Genomic DNA, 20,663 nt, shown 5'->3' with positions numbered 1-20,663 from the left:
TTTGTCGATTTGTTGATTAATATATCTCAGAAATATATGTTTCCATGATAAAACCCTACATAAGATCGCAAAACATGACTGTAATGCATAGTTCAATTATGTGTCGGATCGGCACCAATACCACCCGACTATTGGACGGACAGTGATAATATCACTTTGCATAGAGTTAGGCTACGATTCGAAATTTTCGAACAACCTTTTGTCAAAAGCAGCAAATGTTTCACACCACCTTTATCGTACAAATAGACTTACCCGGGTTGTAATATCTGTTTTGGATCTCCTGGTAAAGCTTATCCCTAACAGATTGATCTTTCAAAACAGCAAGAGCTCCACCCAACAGTTTACACTTCGCTGCTGCCGTGTTCGCATCCACAAGTTCATCAGATAATGTGTAAATCGTATCTTCAACGTTAAATAGCGTAAAGTTGTGCGCTGCAAACAATAAATAAAAGGTCATCGCAGATTCAGACTAAATAGCGTTAATCTTTCTTAAAACAATCGTAAAACGTTGTTCACAAAATAAATCTTTTAAACTACATTTTGTTAAAAAGCTATACTTCTAAATCAGACGTCATGTAGAAATAAACTTGAAAACAGCATCGCAGCGTTAATTTTTGTACTTTTTTTAGATCAGTTTAAATGAAAAAAAGGGCCAATCTGTTTTATAGTGTATTTTAAAAATACGTCTTATAATTTTTATTAGAACGACGGAAAACCGAAGTGGCCACGAACGTCATCTCAAAGGGTGCGATAAGCAGCGCAGTATCTTTAAACAAAAAAGTGTTTTTGTAAACTGGTTAAAACATATTAAAATAAAGATTAGTTTCGCGCAAAGCGTGAAACATTATGCATTAATATTTTTTAAATTGGCAAAATATACAATTTGGGGGAGCATGGAATCGAACCAACATTAGATCCGACCCTGCCTTTAAAATGAATTAAAATATTCAGCAACAAACGAACCTTCTCCTTTTGTTATCCGCATAGATGAAATTAAGGCTAATACTAACAGAAGCCATAAACGAGCCACTTTGTCTGCCATTGAATTACAAGAACAAGTTTCAGTTCGGTATAGTGATAAACAGCATAGGATAGATTGGTACCTCGCAAACTGCTTTCCAACTACTTTAAAAGTTAAGAACCACGCTCGATCATTCTAATAATATTTATTTTTCTTGTTCTGTGTAGGTTGCGCGGGTTGAGTTATGTCACACGTTTGTGGTGCCGAAGCAATCACAATACCAAACGAACACAAAAAAAAGTCGCCCAATCCATTGCTTTCATAGTATAATAAAATAAAACTAGGAATTTGTTTCTGTTTGATTAAATAAATGCAGTAGACACATGACAACTCTATATGTCAGGAGTCACATTATTTATGTTTTGGCATCAAATTAAATATTTCTTTTTGTTTTAATCTTTTAAAAAATCGTACGTTTTCTGTCATGCTAATTGGAGGTAATTGTAAAGTGCCATTGGCTTTACTTGTGGTAAAAAACTGGTATTTTGAAAATATTGCAAATTTAGAAAAACAAATCTATATATTAATGGCAATAATCGGTATTATGGATTTTTTGGCAAAAAAAAAATCACAACACGATTCTTTGAGATATTTGATGTTTTTTTAATCGTGATACGATAAATAACTTTCGAAGATGCCATAATGTGGCGAAGAAATAAGGACGTAGGTTTATTTATTATTTTAACTTTGTTTACTTCCAACGACCAAACACACGATGAAAAACGATCTGCTGCTTTACTCTCCCAGTCGATTATATGTCATATATTGAAGTTTGTATGTTAAAATAGGCTAAACTGTATTCTAAATGTCTGACATGGAATAACGTGTTATGCACTTATATGGGCTGATACTCGCAATAGAACATGAAACTGAAACATTGCTGATATAAATTGTTTGTGTTATTTACAGGTCGTCCTACTATAACGACACACTAATTTATTTATATTAAAACAATGGGTGCTGTCTAAAATGCTTTATCGAAATTGTAGTTCTAACTGGCCAATAATAGGCTACCATGAGCCCTTGTCAAAGGTAACGCATGGGCCTTATTTCCAAACCTTTGTAGCAACTCTCATTTGTAATAAATCGGCAAGCGTAAGTAAACTAGACGCAGTAAGTAGTTTTTAGGGATAAATAATCGGCGTTGTAGTCTCCAAAAGTCCAAAGAAATTTTCCCGTTTAAGCGATCGTGGGTTAAACGCTTTTAACAGTAGGTTTAACCACGCCAAATGTTCGCACTATAGCGCATTTATGGCGGCGGTTTTTCTTTTATACGGATAACCGATTTTTCTAACGTCGGAAGACATCTGATGCGGGTATTACCTTTTTGCGTTTGCTTAAATATCATGCAAATTACACAACTTCTGCTATCACACGGACCGCATCCTTATACCATAGTTCTCTTAAGACACTTGAGAACTGACACGGATATCGTAAATAAACCACCAAAAAATATATTTGAATAGTGATTATCCCTGCAACATCTAGGCAGAGTTCACAAAAATATCGCGTTTATTGCAGCAGACATTAGGCAATTTTTATTTTATAACGAGTATTTCTTACGTTTGATGCAGTTTGGTACAGGGATTACTTGAATATCACGGAAAGTTAAACAATTGCTGCTACGACCTAAGGTTTTTGCGTAAAACGTTTTTTTCCCACCAAGCGGATCTGTTAATAACGGTGAATTTTTTTTATTATCACGCCCTTTGTTTGACGGCGAATGGGGGTTGGTAATTGTTACCACTATTAGCTCTTTAATGGCAATCATCAGCAGCAAATATTAGGGTTCTGATAATACAACTCCCTAAATCCTTTTACAGGGAAATTAAACTCAACCAACCATATACTTTTACCACAACGTTGGATTTCCTTATTATAATTTATTTAAAATAGGTCAAGGCACGCATGTTACGGCATGGTGTGCAATCAAACGATATAGAACACACGAACGCAGAGCAGAACAGCACCAAACAGCTTTATCAAAGATCGAAGCGTATGCGGTGTTATGCCTCCCTCAAAGAGGCAAAGTCTGAGAAAGCAGGAGAATGGACAACTCTTTGGTTAGCTGGCAAAGTCCTTGTTTATCAAATAAGTTTTGATGCTTGCCGCGGTTGGTTGCTACATAATTTGAAAATACAATTTTTTTATAGCTTTGTGTAGCAAAACGTGAACAGAATGTGTGCAAATTTCTTTTCTCAAAGCAAAACATGTTGTAATCGAAAATATGTGGTAAATTAAAATATATTTTTCCCACAAACGACAGTCAAAAGCAAAGCAGAGGAGAATTTGCCACAAATCAAAAGGAAAATGCAATAATACATTGGAGAGGTGCCACCACAGTTACAAGGAAAAAGCGTAAAACCAAAAGCATATACAATTGTTCGATAAGCACGCAAAAGAGCCTGACACAAATTTGGCACTTTGGATATGGCGTTTACGACTTTTGATCCAACATTTTAAAAATTGCGACCAACGATCAGCTATTGCACTACAGTCGCTGTTTTAAAATCCTCCTCCCCTATTGTCGTGAATTATTAATGCCAGAGACCAATGATATAGTTGCTAATAAAATAGCAAACAGTTAAATCTACCCAGGAAAATATATTTCTTTATTATAATACAATCAAGCTACCATACTATGATGTTCATACCTTTTGTATACGACGCACCCAACAGCAATTAGAATTAGGAAAAGCACACCAGCGCCGATAGCGCCACCTAAATGTAAACACAACAAGCGGTAAGTCACAGCTAAAGATTGAAGCAACAAGTATAAGTAAAGCAAATACAACGAGATACTTTCGTCTGTTTCACTTACTGACTATCCGGAATCAAAGTCAGATGAGGGGTCGCCATCAGTAATAGAAGGAAAAGTGGCGCTAGAGGGAATGCCAGGAATTCCTGATGTTTTAAGACCTGTATTGATTTCTGATTTCGTGATTGACTCGTAACCTTTGGTTGACTTCCCAGTGAGAACTGTGTTTGGATTCGGAGTAGTCACTGTAGTTGTGAGTTCAGGCCAATAACAAAATCGTTCTACGGCCTTGATCGTGCTTTCTCCCTCGCACGAAATGCCTGCACCTGTGTTTGTGTTGCGCGTAATTAGTGAAGAGTTGCTTAAAGTTTATTTCTGACGATAATACTTGCTGAAGTTTAAATAAAGCCTCAAAACAGTAATTCGACATAAAGAAAATTACATTTCAGCACATTAAATATGCATAAACAGCAAGTGCCTAATCCACGTTCCTTTATGTAACATACAGAAACCATTGTTTTGCTTATATTTTTCAGAAACCATTGTTTTGCTTATATTTTGTCTCGTAGGATTTTTGCAAGACAGCAACTGGGGGTTTCCTCATAGGGTTAAATAAATTAAAGTGACGGTAATTTTATTTTTTTATTTTTTTAAATTAGGAAAATGCAGACAAATCCCTGAAGATTTTTATTAGATGGGCCGTCATTTGTAGATTATTATAGAAACCGTTAATCGTGAGTTTTGTTTTACATCGGTCCAGTGCATGTCGTCTTTAGTTAGACGTTAGTGCGCCTCTTAGCGGATCGATTTTCATATGGAAAATACTTTATACCTGTTGAAAAAAACATGGTAGCCTTACTTTTGGCAACTGTGTTGTCATTAAAACAGTTCTAAATTCCTAAATTTGAACCGATCGTGTGGCATACTTATACGGATGAAGTCTTGCACAATGCTTTGCAGCCTATAACAGCACAGCATTCACAACAATTATTACGGACAATAAATATATGCCGATTTTATCTTTGATGTATTTATATAAAATAATGTCGTAAGGAAATATGCATAAATACAGCGTAAATCCGATTCATATTCAATCATGAGTGAAGATGATTCATTGCATCGCTAATTTTAATAGGAATAGCTTTTTACGTTAAAAAAACACCAAAATATCCCACAATTATAACTAGAACACTACTAATTTATATGTCGTTCTGCTCAGGTCCGGTATTACTGGACCATTTTTTCTGCAATGTACCAAATTATTAGGCTACGTCTGTGGCTTAGTCAAACCACAAATGTTTCATAATTATTCGATTAATTTGAAATTATCACCAAAAGTTACAATTTCACGTATATTAAATGTGAAATGAAGTTACATATTCATTAATAGTATTTTATCCAAACACACATCTAAAACTATATAGCTTTTCGAGCGAATCGTCATACCTTTTCGTGCATTTAATATTTAAATTATTGTGTTACTCATGCCTTAGCTATTTAATAAACAGGAAAAAGACCTTTATTGTTTATTGTGAATGGATATATACGTCAGATTGTTCAGCGAGGAGTGAACATTAAAAGACATATTATAAATTTGTTCACCCTGTTTTTGTTTTCGTAATAAATGTAATATTCAGATAAAGCACTATGTTTAGATAAAAAGAAACGCCGTGCACGTAAGTCGTAAGATGTCATATTCCGGTATATAAAATCACGATAGTTCATATCACACGTACTCACGTACTACTAGCAGTGTTACAAAAGAGTGTTTCCGAAGGTGTTAGACGATTTGTTCGCAAAATAACTTAAGTTTTGGTCTTAAGTCAACTTAACTTGAAGTACGGGTTTAAGTTGACACTTGCCCGAGAAAAGAATTATTGAATGTGGCAAGCAACAAACAAATACCAAGCAAAGAATATTAAACGCTAAAAATGAAATACACATTTCATTATTACAAAAATGTTTCAAGTGAAACATAAATTGTAATATAAGTCATTTGACAAATTAACTTGTCCAGGTCAAGTATATAGTCTATATAGTCTATTTACATGACTTAATTCAAATCTTTGTAGTCCTTGCAACACTGCGTATTACATGTAGCAAAGTTTTACACGTTTAAAACTATTAAAACCGTGAACATAAATTGTTTAAAACACTCTCTTGTTTACGCTTACAGTACGCTTCAAACCAACATAGAATCAAATATTACTAGAATTTACCATTTAATCCCAGAAAGTAAAAATATAAAATCACAAAATGACATACAAGCCTTATCCTAATTATTTAATAATCATAAGCGACATTGATAAAATTGCTACAACTTTATGACAATAGGTTTTTGATATTTTAATTGCCTTGACTCTTAAGTCAACCTTTGTGTTGGCAGGAAGAAGACAAAAATGCCAAAATCATGGTGTAGATCAGCACGTAGGAATCCTAAATAAAAAAATTTTGAAGTATTAATAAAAGTAACAAAAAATTATTGGTTTCTGTGGCAAAAACCCACCACATTGTCAACCATGTTTGGTCTCATATCGCGCAGATCCTTCACGGTCCTGAAGACATCTACTTTGTTCTGAGCTTTCAGACGTTCCAGAATGTTCACCAGGGCGATGAATACCCCGGTTCGGTTCCTTCCATCCCTATATAAAAATGCAAAAGCCTCGTCATATTAGCTTTATTAAAAAAAGAACACAAACTAGGCTTTTGGTTTTATTATTTTTGATTATGGAAAAAGAACGAGTTTAACATATTTTCATATAATGATTAAAGTGGTTGGAATCTTTGCCTCTGGTGTAAAGCTTTTAGTAAAAAAAATTAATTGGTATTTGTCAGCTATATGAGTACAGCCATGGAAAATGCCTTAGATGCAGGACGCGTGGTAAAACGGGGAAATCAATTGCCCTCCTTTTTGTTTTTAACGTAAATTAAAGTGTAATGTATTTTATAAAAGTTCAGTAATGTTTTACGCAAGTGGTGAGAAAATGTTTTAGCCAGTGAGCCATATTTCGACATTATGTAGTGGGTAGCAAAAAAGTAAATAAGGTTGTGTTTGCAAGTCAGAATACCGGAAAGCAGATTGGTTTAAAAAAAATTGTCACAAATTATGGATATAATGTAGTTTTTTCGCACTGTTCTTAAGCTTTTTTATCTTGTGGCACATCAAACAAATCTTACATATTTCGCGGAACACATGTTTTAAAAAAACAGCAAAGTAGATTTGCAATCGCCCTTAACACAAGACATACTATATGCAAATGTCTTAATGTTATCACTCGTATGATGGATGGCGCATATACAAGTCTGAAATGCTTTGGTGTATGTCAATTTATAACACAAATAACTTCGAACATTACAGAAAGTTTCACGGTACACCTAATGATCTTACAAACACACATATGTGCCACGTCATACAATTTGAGAATCACTGCATTACGGTAAGCAATCAAAGCAAGTGGGAGATTACGAAAAAAATATTTTATCATCACTTCACATAGAAAAAGCGTACGGTTGGCTTATCTGTGTTTCACCTTGTCTGATAAATACGGAAAATCAAATATGCATACTTGCAGCAAACTAGAACTCTCCCATATCTAGTGGCACTGCGTTGCAATTCTTGCATCGTTTCGATTGCTTCAAGTACTGAATGTAAACTAGGTGGCATACGAGGGTCGTTCCAGTCCTTAACGGCCAAGTATAGGATTTCCTTAGCTATCTGCAAAAACAGAAGGGCTAAATAAAACTGACAGCGAGTGAAAGAGACGATTTAAGCAATTTATCGCCCGGTCAAATACATAAAACATAATTTAGATGCGACGCAAGTCTTCAGGCGTTTGTGAAAATTTTGATCGACGCTTTATGAGCTGAAATACCTTGATTGAGCCATTGATTTCTATGCAGAGTGACTTTTGTGAAATATATTCTCCTTCCTTGACAGATGTTATATGAATATTTACGTTGTTTTCAAATTTAATTCTAAATTCCGAATCTGCTGAGGGAAAAGGGTCTCGGCAATCGTCCTGCGAAGAAACGAAAACAAAAGATTAAGCGATAGCTGTTAAATATGTTTTTGATTCTGTAACGAAATACAAAATGGCTAGATTTGTATCGTCGCAATTAAATAAAAAATAGTAAAACTTAAGTTACAATCATTGTTACACAGCCTGTTATTTTGAAATCAGATGTACTACATAAACGCTTTATAAAGAAAATATAACATAAGCACAAATGTATGAATGTATGACCACCCGCCTGGCCTGGTTCGAAAAAATTAGGTCAAGGTATTTGCAGCAAATAATAAGTCGATTTACATAAAAAATAAAGTTTTCTATTTTATTTTTCAACACACCAAACGCCTAAAACTTAACAATAGCATTAAAACCGATTTGCATAAAAAATGAATATCCCTTCGTATTTACTTTTTACAGTGCTAAAAGCTAACATTTTGATAGAGTTAAAGTTTAACATTGTCTTTATCAAAAAGTACGATATCCGTCGATATGCTTATGATTGGATAGGTAAAAAAATCATTTATTCTTTCAGCAACGAAATGCAAAATGTGCAATAGTAGATTGATATGTTCACAATTAAATCAAAAACATTAAAATTCAGGTCAGAAAGATTGGTAGATGGAACGAAGCATTGGCTATTGCTAAAAACACTTTACAAACGGGTTACCTGTAAGGAAACGACCACATTGACTTGTTTCTCCACTGCTGCTTTCCAAAACATTTGCTCAGTTTCACTGGTCGGTTGTTGAGATGCAATAAAATCTGTTGGACATCCCAGGTCCTGTAACACAAAACTCGGGCAGAAAATTACAATAAGAAAAGGAAACAGTTCAGCTTAGTATCTACATTGGAAATCGTATTTTGACAAAGCAAATTAACGTGATCGGTTGTATTGCACACCGTAATAAGATAAGTGGATTTGAAATCGTATACTATATACTATGTATACCTTTGAACGATGTAATTTTAATTGTAAACCGCTTTTGGGGCATTGAGTTCAAACACATGAGGCTAAATCACAGGAGTTGTACAATTTATACAAACATTGGACTTATCATTTTATAATATTTAATACTCCATTTTTTATTATACAATATTATAAATTTATGTTTTAATATATGAAATTCTTTTGTATCTAATTTCTGTAAAACATATTTTTAATTGATTTTCCCTCAAAAGCTAATCGAAAGGCTATAAGTGCAATAATCATGCAGCGAAAAAATTTCGCGAATTAATATTTTCTTAAACCTGTATAAAGGAAGCATTCAGCCTAACCACTTCCTGATATTCATCCACCCATATTGTGACGCCGAAGCTGTCGTCTAAAATTAAAACAAATCTCTGACTTTAATATACTGAAAGGTAAACTGAAGTTATTTGGCTAGAATACAGGGTATAGGTGTTTAACACTTACAAACTCTTTTATCATTTCCCAACGCTTCGGACAGAAGATAAAACTCGTCAAGTGCAATCCGGTTGCTGTAAAAAAGAAAATATTATGTTATTCACAAAAAGTAAAAAATGTGTGCCTTCTTTGGTACAATACATAACTTTCTATGTACTAGTAACAGGTCAATATGCTCAATAACTTTAAATGTCATTGAACTTTGTAACAGGGGATATTTTTATATGAAATGAGGTAAAAAAACGAGAATTACGTTTATATCACTAATGTAAAATATCGTAAAATTTTACCAGAAAAATAAAATTCGATTTTTAAATGTTTCCTAAAATAAAACTCTCTTTGAACTCTTCTCGCTTACATTTCGTCTTCAGTCATGGATTGAAGATCGCTTGTCGATCGGTCAAAGTCAGGAAACATTTCTTGCTCAGCAAGCAGTTTGTGGATGAACTTGTACTGTTCCTGTTTCAATAAAAATAATATTTCTTGCTCAAACACCGAAGCAGGTTAGCCACATGTTGGGTATATGTTATACAATGGTGGAGGCTGGAAACCTTCGCCTGTCACATAAAAAAACTGTTTTACTCACTAGGGTCTGAACCATGTCTGTTCGGCATTCCCTCATCCTTGACACAACAGAAGAAACATCGATGTTCTCTTTAGCGTCCAGTTGGTCAAATAAAGTGTCCATGGCGATGTAAGTCCCCGTACGCCCTACTCCAGCACTGTGTGGGTAGGTTAGCGTATTTAAAATTTAGTAGGCCTAATATTTAAAGTTTACCTTGAGCTAGAATGAAAGTAATCATACCACTTTAAATCATTAACATTCCGAGATAAATGTTCAGCAGCTACTAAACATTTTGCGTATTAGTATCAAGCAGTGTCAAAATGCCAATAAAAGGCTAAACTGGAGGGTTTATTCTTGTTTTGATTTGGGACAAAACATTCACCTGCAATGAATGACTAACGGTTTGGACGTGTCTCTTTCCTCTTCCACCATTTTTCTAAGGTAAATCATGTTTGTTGTTGTCACTGGAATGCCGTGGTCGGGCCAGGTGGTGTATTGAAAATGAGTAACTTTCAGGGAATTCTATTAGAAAATCCTTTGTAATTTATTAAAGTAAAAATTAGTTATTAAACCTTGAGACTGTAAAAAATCCTCGCTATGAATAATACTTTTTAATAGTGAATGAGCTTTATTAGATGAATGTTAAAGAAAATGTTTAAATACTACCAACCTCTTCCTTTTTTAAAGTATATTGTCTTCGAACTATTCCTCCAATGTTTATCTCTTCTTCCAGGGCGACAATTATAAGACCATGAGTCTCCTCACTTCTCAAATTTGGCCAGTAGAGATCACATTTTTTCTAAAACCAAGTTAAACTTTTAAGTCACTTATTTACTTCTAAAATATAAAAGCTATTCGCATTCAACTAGCAGTTTAATAATGCCATGTTTTCCATGTCTAACATATATAGTGGTTAGATGCAAGTATTTGTCATTTTCTATGCAACAGCATTTAATGTATTTGAACTGTACAGTCCGTGAAGAAATATCTACCTTGCCGTATTCCGACAATCCGGTTAGCATTACTACTACCGGTGCTTTCTGTTGCCAAACCATAAGCCAAAAGTCTGCAATGGTGTTTGTTTTTGGTCCTTGAGTGGCAATAAACTTTCTGTCCTGTTTGTAGCCCTGTATAAATTAACCATGTAATTTTATGCATGTAAGTATGCATTAATCTTATTGGCAGTTTATTGGTATATTCAAGTAAATTAACAAAGTCTCACGGGAACGTAGGAGGCGTTGATGTAATCGTTTCCTTCTTCTCCGCCCAAAATAACTCTGGAGTGATCGTCTGCCAAAAGTTATGATAATAAAGGTAGGCTGACTGTATTCACAACAAACGAATGATGTTATAACACAATACCAACAGTTCATTGTTGTTGTTAGGATATGCCAGGTATATGCGTTGCCAGTTCAAACAGTTAGGCAAACACTTACATGTCAATATATTCTTGTATCGGTTTCTTGGTGCGTTATGATCCAAAGTGGCTTGCTTGCAAGACTTTTTGGTGCCTTGGTCTATGCGAATAATTTCCTGAAAAAGCACAACGTAAATTTTTCGTCACGTAAATCTTTACCTAAGTGACGAAATGAAAGTATATTAAAGTCCGAAGTAGTGATAAACAGGGCAGCGAAGTCGGTTGAGAATAACCCGTGTCCGACTCCCGAGTATAACTCTAGCCCCACAAAAAGCCCCAACCTGACTCCCGACTCCTGAATCCGAGTCCAGCCAATTGTGCAATATCGTCGAGTTCCAAATCCGACTCTACTGTTTGTATTACCCCTATTTACGCAACTGAAATTAGGTGGATATTCAGCAATTCACTTATTAGGGTGTAATATATTTAATCCACCTACGGGATATATTGTTGGAAACTATTACATCTACACAATTTACAGTTTGCGATCTAGTTTCAAAATATAAAACTGTGCATGCCCCGTTAGACTCGGAACTCGGGTAGTCCTACTTAGTTCTACTCGAGTGACGAGTGCGACTTCAGCAAAGAAAACCGACTCCTTCGAGTTCCGAGTGCGAGTCCGATTTCGCTGCCCTGTTTATATAAATCCATCTGTATCATACAACTATACATACAACTAGGAATGTCCGATAATTGATGCTTTATTCCGTCAGCGATACCCGCTATTTTGAGCGAAAAGTGTCAAGATGCGATCTGATACTGAATGACGTCATTACCATGATCCAATAAGCAAAATTGGCAAAGTGACAAAAAAGTTCAATGGTAATTTGCAGCGTATTAGGCCGAAATATGCTATTGTGCTAGGAAGCTTGTTTATAAAACTTTGGGTTTGATGGCAAACATGGATATAAATTAATTAGGTATCGGATAGGCACCAATACCACATAAGTATCGTTCGAGTACCGATACTATCACTTGACATCGGGAATCGGATCCGATCCGATATTATCGGACATCCCTTGTTTAGCTTATAAAATATCGGTGGTGTTCATTTCTTGAATAATGCAAATATAAACACACTAATCTTTGTGAAAGTGGGTGCATTTTTTTTTGTCTATACACCTTACTTAACTTGCCTGAAAATTGTTTTTAAAAACTTTATCGTTTTCCAAAGATTTTCTTTTGTAGTCGTCCCTCAGTTTAAAAACTTTTTTGTCTGCAGTTTGAGGGCGATTAGACACATCATTTTCGCAAGGGTTTTCGTTCTTTACAAACCAAAAAAACAAGGCATTATAGGTGAATTAAATGAAGCTATTATGTACATTTAGGTTTATTGTAATATCAAAGAAAAAACATATGCATGTGCAGGACAACCTCGTATACAGGCCGCGCGTCAACTTTTACGCTGGCTTCATCGTCGGAAATTTCTTCTACATCTATAAAGAAATATTTTACAGCAATAGAGAGAACGGAACGTGCCCTATTTACGAAGTTTACATTTGTAAGAAGGGTCTTATACTAAAAACGTACCACTTTGATTAAAGCGAACGGTAGGTGCGACTTTATCATTCGGCTTTCTATCACGACCATATCTGCAACAACGTATGAAATAAAAATAGTTAAAATATGTTTAAAGAAGCAATGTCGAAAGACACATTATTGACTAAACATTTGAACAATAAAACTTCGCATCTTAGTTAACATTAGAAATACATTTTTCGATAAAGTTTTGATTAAATTATATGACTCATTTAGGATTGAAAAATAAAACAAACTAAACCTAAAGTTGTATCATGATAACAAATTTTTAACACAATATTTTTTGCGTGGCTTTAGTAAAATTTGCCATTAGTTGGTACGAGAGTAAGGTAATTCCTATATAAAATAGGTAAAAACGGCAATAATCAGCACAAATAAAGCATAGAAACTTCTATGTTTTATATACAAATAAATAATGTTCATCCTTTTTAGGTAAGTTTGTTGTAACCTCAAAGTAAATAAAAAATATGGTAGGTTCTTACCTTCTGTAACCGGTGTATGCCGCAATCAACAAAACAAGAACAAATATTACCGCCCCTACTGCAACACCTGTACCTGTGAAGAAAACCATGTGTTGTTTAAGATAAATGCGAAAATAATTGATCTTTGATGTACAAAACAATGTCTTGTATTTGCAACTTTAAAAAAGTATTTGCAAACTTAACGAAAGTATATCTTGGACTAATAGGTGTATTCTTTGCTTGGCGATTTTTGTGGAAATTTTAAAAGGAAAGAGCTTCAAACCAGAATTGTTTTAGGTGAAAACTCTGCTGCAATTTCACCTAGGCTGTGTGCTCATCTTATCTTACTTAGTCAATCGGCCATCCTGTCTGTAACATATTATTTATAACTATATGCACCTGTGATGCTCGCGGTATCGTTGCCATTCATGGTTGTGGTTCCATGAGGTAAAAGACAAATTCCCTGCACCGTAGCCACCTCGCTTGAACTCTCGCAATTCGAGGCTTGAATCTTTAAGCGCAATGATTAAAACAAATGTTGCTGCACAAGAGAGGATCCATAACTTTCACTTGGAAATGCCGAGAATAAAGTTGAATGGATGATGTCAAAAATTTACGTGATCACGTGGCGTCACAAATTACGTTGTAAAGTTACGTAAAAACGTGACACAAATAAAAAAGCCCTTGCGCGCAGCGTTTAAAGTTTCTTTGTATCGTTTAAGCTGCCCAACTTTTGTCTATGGTGGAATGAGACGCACGGCGCCTTGGAGCTCAACTGATTTTGCAAAATCGGCAAAAGCCTTACCGAAAACATAATTTCGCTCCAATCGCGAGTTGTTTTTGCAAATGTGTTCATTTTGAGTAGCCATAAAATACAACTGATTTTTTATTTTTCGGGAAGGAGGGTGGTTAACCACGCCACTTCCCCATCAATATGCCTCTGCTGCACTTTATGTAATTGTCCGCAAATTGAGTTTGTATATAGGCGTATTTCAGGAAAAGTTTCCGCTATTGTGGATTTTGTGCTGTATTATTAAAATTATCACTCTACTGGGTCTATTGCCATGGCCTAAAACAGTATTTGAAAACTTGTAATGTACCCTATCATAACCAGTGTTAAAATGACAATTCTTTTTTAGTGGATCTGTAACGATTGGTCAAGGGTCCTGTACCTCTTCGGGCTAAGGGTCGGGGGCCACTGCCCTAAGCTAAACAAAGCTCAAAAATATGTCAATATGAACCGTAAAATTGATGTCCACGCCTCCTTCGTAATCACTGATGATTAAGGACACCTCGGACCCATTGAAATAACTATTGGTAATCTTGTAATTGGACACCTTTTTGCTGTCCGTGGCTGTAATCTGTAAATAAAAAGTTCGATTCGCAAAAAATAGGATTATCTCAGAAGTAAATAGATTTACCATGTATGAAGTGGCATTTTCCTTCCACGAAGTTTTACGAAATGCGATAACACAAGGCTGTGATGACTTAACGTAGGCGTCAGTGATTGGATCCGGTATGCCAAATCCAGTTGTGACGTTATGAGTTGACGCAATACTGAAGTTGTTGGAATCGTTAAATATAACCTTAAAGTAAATCTGGTATTCAAGTAGGCTAAATCGGAATTTACTGTAAAACTCTAAAAAAATCGAATAAATTTACTTTTACGTGGTAGTTGGTACGTTGCTCTAATCCTGATATTTTGATGCGGTCATTTTGTAGTGACTTGCTTACATTAAACACATTGCTATTATTTCTTTCGATTTCAATCTGCGGATAAAACAATTCCGAGTACTATGTTACTATTTTCTTCTAAAAAGAAACAAAATACCTTTATAGTAAGATTGAGTTTCATTTTGGTTGCCACTTTATTAAAATCGTTAGACCAGTTCACGTAAATAATTGTGGAGTTACATTTCTCCGTTGTTATCCATGTTGTCACTAAATGTTGAACAATAAATCACAACATGTTTATTGTAATCAGTTTTTACGTTGTAATTATGATGGTGAAAAGTGGTTTGTTGGTTGTGCATACTTACGATTTGATTTCACTTCACACGAGTAGTAGGCCAGTTGCCCCGAGCAGTTTCTATCCTCAAGATCTTTAATTCCATACGACAATGCTTTCTGTTTACATGTTGTAGGTTTTGTGGTAAAGTTGGTCATGTTTCCATCATTCCAAAGCCATAGCTTAGAACTTGTGTTGTATTGAGCTCCCACAAAAACGCTTCTCACTATATTAACTATATGAAACTCGATAGTTGTTATCAAAAAATTAACACCCTCTTAATGGAATATAAGGATGTAACATGAAACAATGGGCCGAACTTAGGTTTGGCCGAATAAAACTTCACCCTCTTTGGAAGCGTAGAAAGCTGTAACATTTTCAAATAGTCGTGATGCAAGTCGCTTCGAAACAAACCTAGGTCAATTTGAGTTTAGCAAACAGCAAATCGCTTGTCAAGTCGTGGGTTGCAACAGTCTATTAAGAAACTAATTCTAAACTTACCATACTCCCATTCAATATAATCTCGTAGAAAATATGTGGTCAAGTTTGTTTTTTAAGGGGGGAGTCTGATAAATTTATTTTACATGTCGTTATATACAACAATAACGTTTATATTAAATATAATAGCCGTGGTTTGTAGGTATTTTTAGTTAAATAATAACGTAGAAGATTTTAAGTATAACTTACACAAGACCATGTACAGCATACAATGACATATAATTTAAAATTTGTTAGTTTTCTAACATGTCTAGATTGTTACGGAGGGCTGTAAACCGTTTGTGATATTTTTCGGATACCTGGTAAATAAAATGTTTTCTTTAATTGATCAAATCCACCGTAAGGACTTTTCACATTAGTCAACCTGCTTCCTCGTGTATCAGAATTTCTCCAGAAGTTGTATATGGGTTGGTATCCTGTAGCTGGCGATCTTCGTGCGTATAGGTGGAAGTCGTTATACCAACCTACATAAGCATATAAAGCTGTCAGAAATCTGGAGTCTATAAACCCATTATCCTTGGTTTAACAATTTGACCCTTCCTTCAAATATGATTCACAGCTTCGTTTATATGTGGATTTTATAGGAAACTTTTTACTGTGTTACATCATACGTACTATAATCAATATTAAACTGTTAAATCTGTAGGAGGTCTAAATTTTGACTAAAAGTTTCAAATAGTTTTGTTTTGGTACATGTATATTGTATATAAACTTGTGTAAAAACACATATTATTCACACTCTGACTCAACACTCACCTTCGGTAGTTGGGCAGCCGTAGGTGATTGCACCGTTATCTGATGGTTCTCCTTTAGTCACCACCCTCCATCTTATGTGATCATATTGACAAAAGTAAACTGCTTCTCGCTGGGTATCATTACTGTGATGCATGTTGATTATTTGAGGTAACAATAACCATATTGGCTCATAGAAATATGGGACTCCGTTGTTATATGAGCCGTTACGTAAAAAGTTAAAATAAATCACTTTTTAAACAAATAACTTTATTGCAATCTTAAACAAATAGTAAATCCATGTTATTATAGTTTAGGCCAGGGAACAAAACCCTTTTCATATATCAACATTTTCCGCCATCCTTCATGTTAAACTACACTTATAATGTGCAGCTGAAGAACGGCCAACATTTTGCATAACTTTGTCCCATTTATTTAAAAAAAAATCAGAAAATAAAACTTGTTTTCACATCTGCCTATATGCCGACCAACTTTTATAAAATTTGATTCATTTTTTTTACTGTTAATGGGTCTGTCGCATTGGTGTAGCTCAAGGAAGGGAGACTTTTTACACCCTATGTAATTACATTAAAGGGGAATTTATTCAACTAAAAACGTTCATATACACAATTTGTAGTCAGACCCTGAGTGAGTGGGCTGTTAATTTAGTCCCGTTCAATTGAGGTTGTTTGTACAAACAGGGTGCAACAGGCAAAGGTGCTGTGATCGCTGCCCTCTGAGCCATAGTAGCTTAGTTGGTCGACCGGTGGTCCGCAATGGCCGGAAGTAGTAAGTACAAACCACACTACAGGCTATTTGTTTTATCTAGCTATCTGATGTAATATATAATGTTAGCCGTTATCGTTGACCAGAACGTCTCCAGAAGCTCCTGGTCACAGAAAACAAATTGTGCATACGAACTGTTCACTTCGCTTATTACAATTACAAAACATTACATTCTGTTTCGTCCAGTGATTCCTAAACTTCTCTGGTCCAAAAACTATGAATTAAATACAAATTGCTCCAATGGTTAGCCACAAAGTTTAGATTAAACAATCTAATATAACCATCAACGGTCGCTCTACATAAATTGCCTATTTTAGCGTAGTGGTTAAACAAGTGTGCTCATTGCGGAAACCTGTAATGACGTAACTTGTTTTATTACAATTGAAAGTAGGATACCCTACAAATCTTGACATGATTTTTAATTCTTGTAATCTTTTTTCTAGTTGGCCTGAAATATCATTAATTGTAATTTTATTAAATTCCCTTACGTTTTGTAGAAGTCCAAATACGACAGTTGCCCAAGTTCGTCCGCCTTTGACCAACCTCCCAAAATTGCTGAATCTTTGGAGAATTTGTAAACTGTTTTTTCCTGAACTTTGCCGTAAAAGATGTAAACTCTTTGAAGATCTTGAAAAAAGTGCGCTTTAGTACATTTCTTAAAGTTTTAGAAAATCAAAACTTTTAGAATTTAGAAAACAGCTAACTGAAAGGACAAAATTGAAATGTTATTTATTTCATTAGCTGTGTAGTAAACAAATATCTTAGCATTAATGTCAGTGGTATTACATTTTCACATAACTGATAAAATCTACTTTGAATTATTTGAGCTTAAGTAATGACTTGACTTATGTCTGTGTATTTACTGGATTCTGTGTTTAACTCATGGTTTCCCAAACTTTTTTGGACCGCGGACCACTATTTGTAAATCTGTTTTTTCGCGGACCGCTAAACAAAGCAAAAAATGAATAAATCCATATTTTACATATATACACAACTGACAGCATCAATGGGAGTCCACACGTCGTTATTTATATTAAAAAGTGTATTAAAACCACTTTGAGAAACGTGATAACCTTAATGGTTAATCTAGTTCAGTGTTTGTTAACCTATTAAAGTGGGGGCGCACCTGGCGAGCGAAGCGAGCGCGACTTTTTGGGGGGAGTATTCCGGCATTTCTTTCATATTTCTCGCAAGTTTCTATTACATTTCAAACATAAAAATTAAAAATGTATGTTCAATATGTTTTACTACGTTTTTCGTTTGTACGCGACGCACTTTGGCACTTGGCAGTCAGTCTTAAACAGCGAAAGAAGCTCTAATCTAGTTCAAATGGAAGCATTATAACGTAAACAAACCTCACGTATAAAGATCGTTAACGCAAAGGGCGAAAATTTGAATAGTCAAAAAGTATGAGAAATGGACTCGTGTCTAGTTTGTCAAAGAGGCTGCGGGTCGGATAAATTACATACACAGGCCGGATCCTAGGTTGTCGACCCCTGCTGTACAACGTATATGCGTAACTTTTTAATTTCTTGTCATATCGCCACGGACCACCTGTGCAGTCGTCACGGACCACCAATGGTTCGCGGACCACAGTTAGGGAAACCCTGCTTTAACTAATATAACCTAAATGCGTTAAGAGGAAGTTGGTTTGTTCCATTAACAATTTCTGTTAAGTAGAACAAATCAACTAAACAAGCATTTGACTCACGTTTTGTTACGAATCCAGGTTATATTGTAACTTGGGATGTCAGATCTAAATGTTTTATTCCGATGCGGATAGCAGATAATTTCGGCTAAACGTTCCGCAATCCGATCCGATAACGAATGACGTCATAACAATCGCCAAGTTAGCAAATTTGGTCGAATGGATAAGTTCAAAGCTAATACCGTGAAGAATCATGTTCACGATTAGGGTATTGGACTTAAATTTTACGTTTTGCTTAGAAAGCTTGTTTGTCGATTTGTTAAGTCATATATCTCAGGAATTTCTTTTCCGTGATAAAATCCTACGTGAGATCGCAAAACATGACTGTGATGCACAGCTCAATTTTGTATCGGATCGGCACCGATACCATCCGAGTATCGGACAAGTAGTTATAATATCACTTGGCATCGGGTTTTCGAAAATATAGGACAACCTTGTTGCCAAATGCATCAGATGGTTCACACCACCTTTATCGTACAAATAGATTTACCCTGGTTGTAATATTTGTTTTGAATCTCCTGATAAAACTTATCACTAACAGATTGGTCTTTCAAAACAGCAAGAGCTCCACCCAACAGTTTACACTTCGCTGCTGCCGTGTTCGCATCCACAAGTTCGTCAGATAAAGTGTAAATCGTACTTCCAACATTAAATAGAGTAAAGTTGTGCGCTGCAAACAATAAATAAAAGGTCATCGCCAATTCAGCTAAAAGGCGTTAATATTTCTTAAAACAATCGTAAAACGTTGTTCACCGTATAAATGTTCTAACCTACATTTTTGTTAAAAAGCTATACTTCTAAATCAGACCTCATATATAGAAATACACTTAAAAACAGCATCGCAACGTTAATTTTTGTACTTTTTTTTAGATCAATTTAAATGAAAAAAAGGGCCAATCTGTTTTTTACGTCTTACAATTTTTATTAGAACGACCGAAAACCGAAGTGGCCACGAACGTGATCTCATAGGGTGCGATAAGCAGCACGGTATCTTTAAACAAAAAAGTGTTTTTGTAAGCTGGCTAAAACATACTATAAGGATGGTCTAATTTCGCGCAAAGCGTGAAACATTTTGCATTTACATTTTTAAAAGGTGCAAAATATACAATTTGGGGAGCATGGATTCGTACCAACCTTAGATCCGACCCTGCCTTTAAAATGAATTAAAATATTCAGCAACAAACGAACCTTCTCCTTCTGTTATCCGCATAGATGAAATTAAGGCTAAGACTAACACAAGCCATAAACGAGCCACTTTGTCTGCCATTGAATTACAAGAACAAGTTTCAGCTCGGTATAGTGATGTGCAGCATAGGATAGATTGGTACCTCGCAAACTGCTTTCGAACTAATTTAAAAGTTAAGAAGCACGCTTTATCATTCTAATAATATTTGATTTCCTTGTCCTGTGTAGGTTGCGCGGGCTGATTTATGCCACGCGTTTGTGGTGCCGAAGCAATCACAATACCAAACGAACACAAAAAAAAGTCGCCCAATCCATTGCTTTCGTTGTGTAACCATTAAATAACACTGGGAATTTGTTACAGTTTTATTAAATCAATGCAGTAGACACGTGACAACTCTATATGTCAGGATTCACATTATTTATGTTTTCGCATCAAATTAAATATTTCTTTTTGCTTCAATTTTTAAAACTTCGTACGTTTTGTGTCATGATGCTAATTTGAGCTAAGTGTGAAGTGCCATTGGCTTTACTTGTGGTAAAAACTGGTATTTCGAAAATATTACAAATTTA

The 20,663-nt window shown here is 35.1% G+C and overlaps 1 protein-coding gene across 1 annotated transcript; it reads right to left on the bottom strand.

The window, feature by feature from the left end:
- Nucleotides 1-5,838: 5,838 nt before the first annotated feature.
- On the bottom strand, nt 5,839-19,531 carry LOC146139425 (receptor-type tyrosine-protein phosphatase epsilon-like). The gene is made up of 28 exons (XM_083391926.1): nt 19,399-19,531; nt 17,689-17,827; nt 16,439-16,560; nt 15,982-16,146; nt 15,216-15,419; nt 15,008-15,117; nt 14,839-14,946; nt 14,598-14,762; nt 14,418-14,537; nt 13,576-13,687; nt 13,198-13,270; nt 12,707-12,768; nt 12,551-12,612; nt 12,313-12,441; nt 11,196-11,292; nt 10,982-11,049; nt 10,752-10,886; nt 10,430-10,558; nt 10,142-10,281; nt 9,781-9,916; nt 9,553-9,653; nt 9,204-9,268; nt 9,038-9,111; nt 8,457-8,570; nt 7,652-7,798; nt 7,346-7,494; nt 6,286-6,421; nt 5,839-6,215 (listed from the first exon to the last, which is right to left on the bottom strand). The coding sequence occupies exons 5-28, from the start codon at nt 15,340-15,342 to the stop codon at nt 6,147-6,149; spliced, it is 2,628 nt and encodes an 875-aa protein (XP_083248052.1). The 5' UTR covers nt 15,343-15,419; nt 15,982-16,146; nt 16,439-16,560; nt 17,689-17,827; nt 19,399-19,531; the 3' UTR covers nt 5,839-6,146.
- Between the last annotated feature and the right edge of the window lie 1,132 nt (nt 19,532-20,663).

Source organism: Ascidiella aspersa, chromosome 6 (genome assembly GCF_963924565.1).
Source record: "Ascidiella aspersa chromosome 6, kaAscAspe10.2, whole genome shotgun sequence".
Classification (NCBI taxonomy): domain Eukaryota; kingdom Metazoa; phylum Chordata; class Ascidiacea; order Phlebobranchia; family Ascidiidae; genus Ascidiella; species Ascidiella aspersa.
The sequence above is the reverse complement of the archived record's forward strand: the minus strand, read 5'-3'. Positions and strand labels throughout refer to the sequence as shown.

Excerpts from the sequence above, each read along its gene's own strand:
- LOC146139425 (XM_083391926.1), bottom strand. The coding sequence starts at position 15,342 with ATGACCAACTTTACCACAAAACCTACAACATGTAAACAGAAAGCATTG. Across the intron at positions 7,495-7,651 it reads AAATCAATGGCTCAATCAAG|ATAGCTAAGGAAATCCTATA; the intron begins GTATTTCAGCTC and ends CTGTTTTTGCAG. Across the intron at positions 6,422-7,345 it reads AGAGTTCTAGTTTGCTGCAA|GGATGGAAGGAACCGAACCG; the intron begins GTATGCATATTT and ends ATTTTTATATAG.